We start from the raw sequence: 8,441 nt of genomic DNA, 5'->3' as shown, positions 1-8,441 counted from the left end.
CAAGTACCGAACGTACGGCACCTCCGAGTTCTACACACGTTCAGCTCGATGACGTCCCTCGAACTCCGATCCAGCCGAGTGTTGAGGGAGAGTTTCGTCAGCACGACGGCGTGGTGACGATGATGATGTTCCACCGACGCAGGGCTTCGCCTAAGCTCCGCAACGGTATTCTCGAGGTGTAATATGGTGGAGGGGGGCACCGCACACGGCTAAGAGATCTCAAGGATCAATTGTTGTGTCTCTGGGGTGCCCCCTGCTCCCGTATATAAAGGAGCAAGGGGGAGGCAGCCGGCCAAGGGGAGAGGCGCGCCATAGGGGGGAGTCCTACTCCCACCGGGAGTAGGACTCCTCCTTTCCTTGTGGGAGTAGGAGAAGGGAAGGGGGAAGGAGAAAGAAGGAAGAGTGCGCCCCCCTTCCCTAGTCCAATTCGGACCAGACCATGGGGAGGGGTGCGGCCAACTTTTGAGGCCTTTCTCTCCTTTCCCGTATGGCCCATTAAGGCCCAATACGAATTCCCGTAACTCTCCGGTACTCCGAAAAATACCCGAATCACTCGGAACCTTTCCGAAGTCCGAATATAGTCGTCCAATATATCGATTTTTACGTCTCGACCATTTCGAGACTCCTCGTCATATCCCCGATCTCATCCGGGACTCCGAACTCCTTCGGTACATCAAAACTCAATAAAACTGTCATCGTAATGTTAAGCGTGCGGACCCTACGGGTTCGAGAACTATGTAGACATGACCGAGACACGTCTCCGGTCAATAACCAATAGCGGGACCTGGATGCCCATATTGGCTCCCACATATTCTACGAAGATCTTTATCGGTCAGACCGCATAACAACATACGTTGTTCCTTTGTCACCGGTATGTTACTTGCCCGAGATTTGATCGTCGGTATCTCGATACCTAGTTCAATCTCGTTACCGGCAAGTCTCTTTACTCGTTCCGTAACACATCATCCCGCAACTAACTCATTAGTCACAATGCTTGCAAGGCTTATAGTGATGTGCATTACCGAGTGGGCCCAGAGATACCTCTCCGACAATTGGAGTGACAAATCCTAATCTCGAAATACGCCAACCCAACAAGTACCTTTGGAGACACCTGTAGAGCACCTTTATAATCACTCATTTACGTTGTGACGTTTGGTAGCACACAAAGTGTTTCTCCGGTAAACGGGAGTTGCATAATCTCATAGTCATAGGAACATGTATAAGTCATGAAGAAAGCAATAGCAACATACTAAACGATCGAGTGCTAAGCTAACGGAATGGGTCAAGTCAATCACGTCATTCTCCTAATGATGTGATCTCGTTTAATCAAATGACAACTTATGTTTATGGCTAGGAAACATAACCATCTTTGATTAACGAGCTAGTCAAGTAGAGGCATACTAGTGACAGTCTGTTTGTCTATATATTCACACATGTATTATGTTTCCGGTTAATACAATTCTAGCATGAATAATAAACATTTATCATGATACAAGGAAATAAATAATACTTCATTATTGCCTCTAGGGCATATTTCCTTCCGATGTTACGGGCAACTGTATGTGAATCCCACTCCAAGGGATCGCCCTTCTCTATCCCAGATATGGCGGTTATGGAGTTGATGACTCGTGTTTTTTTTTTCTCTTTTGCTTTATTTTTTTTTGTTTCTACTTACAACAAAAAACTTATTTATTTTATTTTATTAAGATTTATTTATTTTATAAATATAAAAAATGAACATAGATGCGCTTATAGAGAAAATTCAACCTAAATTCATAATAAATTTCTATGAAATTTACTATGAATTTAGGTCAAATTCCCTGTATAAGGCATCTATTTTCACTTTAAGAGAAGCTCAACAAGGCAGAGAGGGACGGCCTTATAAACTGATGTGAGCGCCTTTCGGTTGGCAAGGTGGGACTAAACACTGGCCGCAACTAGGACCAGGCCTTTAGTCCCGGTTTGTGGTAGGAACCGGGACTAAAGGGTGGTGGGCAGGAGTGTGGCCCATTGGTCCCGGTTTGTCCCACCAACCGGGACCAAAGGGTCCGGACGAACCGGGACCAATGCCCTCACGAGGCCCGGCAGGTCCCTGGCCGCACGAATCGGGACCAATGCTCACATTAGTCCCGGTTCGTGACTGAACCGGGGCTAATGTGAAAACTGTCCTGTGACCTAAGCCCTGTTTTCTACTAGTGTGGGAAGCCGCTTAACATCTCGAGAGGAGAGCTTGTCAGAGCCACGGTGCAGAAGAGGCAAGGCAGGCTCCAGCATTGCCTTACATGAAGTGAGAAATTTTACCTGGGCGTTCTGGTTGGGGTGAAACGCTGCGGTCGCGGTGGCGAAGAAGGCTTCCTCAAGACTAGTGTCTGGGGGGTCTTGAGCTTCAACAACATTGCAAAGGTTGGCATTCCTGGAGCAGGCATCGAACAGGTTGATGGAAATCGGAGCGATGATAACGTGTGCGGAGGAAGGAGGCCATGCCATACAAGGAGTGGTTCTCCACACGGTGGAGACACTGCGTGCCGATCACATCCAAGTCTAGCTGGAGTTTCATGGTAGGTGGGAATGCAGCGTCATACCAGATGGTGTTTACGATGATGTTGGAGACAAGATCAAGAGGGCCATAGCAGTAGCTGGTCTTGAGCAGGCTACGGTGGAAGCGAGAGCCTGCTGACAGCAGGGCAAGGGCCTGGATGTAGAACCCGTGGATGGCATTACCGGTGAGTGTCCACCAAGCGACGCGAAGCAAGCAAGTGAGCAGGTAAGTGGCAGAGCACCAATTGCCTGTGGGCGTTATACCAGCATTTTGCTGCTTCGAGCGGGCAAAAGGAGGGGCGCACCTATTTAACGCTCTCTGCCTCAAACAACGAGTTGACGCACAGACATCCCTGAGGGGGGCTGATCCTATATGACCCTGAGAGTGCTTCTCTAGCGAGTTTCCTTCTGTTAACTTTTTTGCTTTGTTTTTTCCAGCCTTTTTTAAACAGACATCTAGATATTTAACAGATAAAAAATATTTATGTGATAAAAATGTTAAGAAATTTTATAAAATGTCTGTGAATTTACTCTCATCCCATCTTCACTTGAATAAATTTAAAGGAGGGTATTAGAGTTTGTTGGCCTAATCACACGCCCCAAGTCGCTAATAGGGTCAAGTTCAAGGAGTCGTGTTTGACCTGGTCGACCTCAGCCAGTTGTTCAGGAGAGGGTTCTGAGAAGTCGTGTTTGACTCGGAATCTTTGACCGTCCAACCCCACCCGATGCCCTCCTAACAGAGGACTAGGCCGGACTTACATGAGGCGACTGAACCTACTCAAGAAACATCGTTGTGTCGGTTTTGTTAAGTGTGCGGCAACCTTCGCCGTAAGATCGTCGTACACACCTTCATCATAAGACCGTTGTACAGACCTTCTTTTTTTTGACAATGTGCCCTCTCTAATACTTGTTTACACTCCGTGTTACTAAAGAATACCCCCCGTTCAAAAGTTGTTCTCATAGCAACAACCCCTTATGCGGTAGAAAAAAAGATTTGTTTCTAAGTATGTACGAACCAAAATTTGTTTGTCTTAACTTTTCTCCAAAATGAGTGTTGTTGTGGAATGACTTCTGCAACGCAGTTGATGTTGTAGAAAAATGCCCCAGGTCCCAAAGGCACGCGCCCAGTGATGGAGGTCCTGGCCGGTCAATGAGGGAGGAAGGAGCCAGAGGCGGTGGAGGTCCCCAGCAATGTTGGGCGGCTAGGCTCGCCCCGTGGCGGTCAGAAGAGGAGGCCACCATGGCGCTGGCTAGCGTCCGTGGTTGGCTATGAACGAAGTAGAAAGAGAGGTGGGGGAGGAAGGGAACGTGGTGCGGTGGCAGGGCGAGGCTCGCGGGCGGCAGCGCTTCAGCGACCAGCTACATGGTGCGGCGGCGCATGGATTGAATCAGATGAGGTGGTTGGCGCAGCTCTCGGTCCAACCAAGACGGAAGACCCACAAGTTTTGCAAAACCTATCGTGTTGCAATTAGGAGTTTTGCAACAACTACTATGTTGCACTAAAGATGTACGTTGTGTGTCGTCCGATCTAGCTTGGATGTAACGGCTGCGCGGCCGGTGGAACTCTACGCGTAATTGGCTGGCGGAACACTACGCGTGATTCTAATCGTTTCCCTTTTATTAAACAACTAATGTGAATCCATAGATTAAAACTTGTCCACATCAAATAATATATTTAGCAAGTCCTCCATCCATCTATATACAACAAGTCCATATGTAGAGACATATCGCACTTTTAAAGATATTTTATTTGTTGGTTATCTGTTCCAGTTACTACTAGTAAATAATCTCTTCGTTTCATAATTCTTGTCGTGGTTCTAGTTCGAAATGTAGGGAGTAAACTTTATTGATGTTTTAGCGTGTGCATCTTCACTATCACTACTGTGGAGTGCCCTCAAGTTCCTTGGCTTTGTCCTGGACAAGCTCCCACGCGTCCTGGACGTGCCACATCTCCGTCATGGACACGCCCACGACCATACAGATTACAAACTTGCTGTCCACCTCAAAGTGTGTCATGAAGGCTCGCCCGCTATCGTTGATGGCCACGAGTAGCTTGCGGTTCAAGGCCTCCATGGCGTCATGGCCTTCATGCCTTGGAATGACGGTGAACGAAGCGGGTTTTTTTTTCTCACCAAAGGAATCGTTTTTTGACACTTATTACGTGTGGCATTGGTGGGTAATTCTCGTCAATTTCGAGGGTAATTGGGATGACGGTGAACGGGCAGAAGCACTCCGTGCTTTATTATTAGGTAAAGATAAAGATAAAGATAAAGATAAGGCCTAAATTATGGGACTCCGCGGGTAGCCCACTTCCCCATACAGGCTGACCAATGAGGCAAAGGGTTGACTTCGTCAAGTCATGACCAATTATGCTGCAGTACCATCCGATATCCGCAGCATTTGTGCGCAAAAAATTGATCATTGCAATTAGAGAATTAGTTCTGGTTTTATATTATTAGGCAAAAATAAAAACGGCTAGAGCAATAAAGGACACTAGATCATGAAAGGATAAAACACACAGCAAATCAAATAATACAACCAAAGTTCCCCAGGCTCAGCAGCGCATATCTGGGGAGCACGAACAAAGATGCAGCACCAAGTGAATTAGTTCAGATTAAACTGCAGTTCCCACACTCAAATAGCATCACTAACAAACATATCATTCAAATACCATTAAAACACACATCATTGGATATTCTAATAGACAATAACAACTTGTTAGATTTCACCGAGCACTATCCTACCTCTAAGACAGCATAAACTTAACTTGTTTTGCATAGTCACAGAACTACACATCATACTCAGTCTTGTGTAGCTTTGACAGAATTCTAGATTTCTAAAAATAGTTGTCGAATACTAATGGACCCCAGATCCACACTCTTGTGCTCATCCAAGTCATCATAGAGGCTATCTTCTTTCTTTCTGCCATAAACATTCTCTGCGAAGCTGCGCCTATTGTTGATGATTTGCGAGTTGCTGTAGTATGGTGCCCTCCATGGAGGAACATAGTCCCCGTTACGGGGGTCTTTTCCGCAGGCCATCTTCTCAAACTCCGACTCACGCCCATGGAAATCTATCCCGGCTGGATGCACAATTCTAGTCCCAATGTACTCACAGTAAAGACAGCGAATTTGTGCTGCCAACACATGGGATAATTAATATTGAAGGTTACATCATAAACTACATGTGCATAGAAAAATATAAAAAATGAAATGCTCTGCAGTTTTCAAGCTTTGCCAAACATGGAGCCTTTGAATGTTGACAGAAACCATATGTAATGCCTATAGAAACGATGCATGGATGGCTGAAATAGCTGCTTCTAAACCATTATTGTTATTTTGTTGAATGAGGAAATGAGCACGGTGATGAAGGGATCATCCAGCTACATGTTGATCACTATGGCAGGCTGCTTGATCGAAACGTTTGAGTTAACAAACCTATAAACATGTAGATATTCACGTAAAGGCATTCAATTATGTTTATCCTCGATACTTCTTTTTCTTGAATGACCCCCCTTTAATTTTTTACTCTGGATAAGACGGTTTAGGCTGACGGAATAGTAAAACAGTCAAATGGTAAGCTATGGTAGAGATGCATCATGGTGCTTCGGACTTTGCATATAACATTTACAGCAAGATATACCAGATAGGGCACGGGAAAAAATATTGGCATATGGTTTGCTTATAGCATACCAGCACATGGCGGAGGGAGAGCAACATGGCAACAGAAGGACTCGTCGTCTTGGTCATTGTTGCTAATTTCAGCAAAAAACAAAGCCGCAGCACCACCACAAGGGCTTTTGGGAGTAGCCACGAAATTGACATGAGAGTGGCCATACTTAGGAGGAAAGGAAGTAGGGCCGGAGACACGATCATTCACACCACAAATCGTATGAAGCTCGAATTTGGGATCCTGCAATTCAACATTAGTGAGCATATACCAGTAGATGAGAAATGTTAGCAATAACCAACAACAGGCACATCAAAACCTACCCCATTTGGCATCTGAGCATATGCATTCAGCAGAGCGTTGACCTTCTTGGAGATTCTTGTATACATGCCTGCTAGCTTTGCACGGGGGTAAACTGTGAGGGGGAGTGGGAGAAATGCCCTCTTGCAGTCATGAGCAGATTCGGGACACAGCAACATGGCAAGCCGCTTAACATCTTGAGAAGAGAGCCTGTCAGGCCGACGATGCAGCAGACGAAAGGCAGACTTCAGCTTACACGAAGTGAGAAGCTTTATATGGGCTTCCGGGTTGGGGTGAGAGGCTGCGGTGGCAGCGGCCAAGAAGGCTTTCTCGAGACTGGTGTCCGGGGGGTCTTGAGCTTCAACAGCATTGCTAGTGGGGGTAGCAGATGGTGGGCACCTCATCAGCACATCACGAGTGGAAGGATCAATGTTAGGATCAGCGAGCACAAGGTTGGGATCGGCGAGCACAAGGTTGGCATCTGCCTGGACCAGGCATTGCACAGCTTGATGGAAATCGAAGCGATGATAACGTGTGCAGAGGAAGGAGGCCAGGCCATACAAGGAGCGGTTCTCCACCCGGTGGAGACCCAGCGTGCCGATCACATCCAGGTCCAGCTCGAGTTTCATCGTACGCGGGAACGCAGCGTCATACCAGATGGTGTTGACAATGATGTTGGAGACGGGATCAAGCGGGCCGTAGCAGTAGCCGGCCTTGAGCAGGCTGCGGTGGAAGCTAGAGCCTGCTGGCAACCGGGCGAGGGCCTGGAGGTAGAACCCATGGATGGCATCCTGGAGCGTCCGGCTGAGCAAGACGGTGTGCAGGTATGGGTCGCTGCAGGGACGACTGCGACGAGATGCCGCGAGCCGCCACGCCCACCACACGTCCTCTTCACAGCCAGGCGGTGGTCCGTTGTTAACCATCCTGGTGAGCTTGCTAATGATGGAGGAGCGGCGGGATGGTGGTGTCTTAAGCATCCTTGCGAGCTTGCTAGTGCCATGGGAGCGGTCGGACGAGGGTTTGTGCAAACAGGCGAGGAGGTGCAGAGCGTCGTCAATGCGGCCGGAGATGTTGCGCCAGGCATAGACGAGATGGTCGGGATCGGGGTGCCGGACGGCCAGCGCGGCACACTTGAGAGGGGCCATGTCCAGGACGGCGGGATCCGAGTCATCAAACCTCTTCATGCCGTGGTGCGCCACGATGACACGGGCGGCGACGAGGGTGTCGGCGTCGGCAAGACGCAGGTAGTGCACGGCCAGGCTCTCGGCGAGGTTGGGGAACAAGCGGGTGAGGAAGGCCACCAGGCCGTCAAGCGAGCGGCGCTCCAGGTCCTCCTGTAGCACAGCATCGCAAGTAGTAGATCCGTGGTCGCGCTTGCACTTGCGGGAGAAGACGAGACTGTTGATGACGATGTTGGAGACCGGGTCGAGGAGGCCGACGCAGAGGCCCTGCGGCTGGCGGTTCTGGCTGCGCGGGAGCCGCTTCCGCGCCTTGCGGCAGAAGGCGCCGATCTTGTGCAGCAGATGAGATCTGGACTCGGAGTCTTGCTCCAGCGAAGGGTACCAGTAGGAGAAACTCGGTTTGTAGATCCGGAGGCCCGGTTGGCTTGGGTTCGGCACCAGCGCCATCGCTCGCCGGCACACCGTCCGAGCAGGGAATGAAGGTGGGGGTTCCGGTTGGATTGCAAGGTGGCGGCAGGCGGCGCGATAGAGAATAGTATGGAAATTAACAGGCGTAGCACGAGAAAAGCACCGAGAAGAAGATGAGATTTTCCTTCTCACCTTCGAGACTTCCTTCCTTTGCTTGCATAGCACGTGGTGACCCAGCCGGCCTGCCGTCCTCAAACGCGGACGGCTCGTTCTCGAAGGCTCTGAGCGGCAGCTAGCGGGAGGGTTTGTAGCCGCTCGCGGGAGGGTTCAGAGCGGCGGCCTGGC

At 49.1% G+C, this 8,441-nt stretch overlaps 1 protein-coding gene across 1 annotated transcript; it reads right to left on the bottom strand.

Moving 5' to 3' along the window:
• Positions 1-4,652: 4,652 nt before the first annotated feature.
• Positions 4,653-8,135, bottom strand: LOC120966737 (uncharacterized). The gene is made up of 3 exons (XM_040393246.2): positions 6,531-8,135; positions 6,231-6,450; positions 4,653-5,674 (listed from the first exon to the last, which is right to left on the bottom strand). The coding sequence occupies exons 1-3, from the start codon at positions 8,133-8,135 to the stop codon at positions 5,367-5,369; spliced, it is 2,133 nt and encodes a 710-aa protein (XP_040249180.2). The 3' UTR covers positions 4,653-5,366.
• Between the last annotated feature and the right edge of the window lie 306 nt (positions 8,136-8,441).

Source organism: Aegilops tauschii, chromosome 6 (assembly GCF_002575655.3).
Source record: "Aegilops tauschii subsp. strangulata cultivar AL8/78 chromosome 6, Aet v6.0, whole genome shotgun sequence".
NCBI classification, from domain to species: domain Eukaryota; kingdom Viridiplantae; phylum Streptophyta; class Magnoliopsida; order Poales; family Poaceae; genus Aegilops; species Aegilops tauschii.
Note: the sequence above shows the minus strand (reverse complement) of the source record. Positions and strands in the feature narration are given on the sequence as shown.

Bases quoted from the DNA above. Each gene is read 5' to 3' on its own strand.
- LOC120966737 (XM_040393246.2), bottom strand. From the start codon at position 8,135: ATGGCGCTGGTGCCGAACCCAAGCCAACCGGGCCTCCGGATCTACAAA. The intron at 6,451-6,530 runs GTAGGTTTTGAT...GTTGAATTGCAG, and splicing joins ATGCTCAGATGCCAAATGGG to GATCCCAAATTCGAGCTTCA. The intron at 5,675-6,230 runs GTATGCTATAAG...ATGTGTTGGCAG, and splicing joins TCTCCCTCCGCCATGTGCTG to CACAAATTCGCTGTCTTTAC.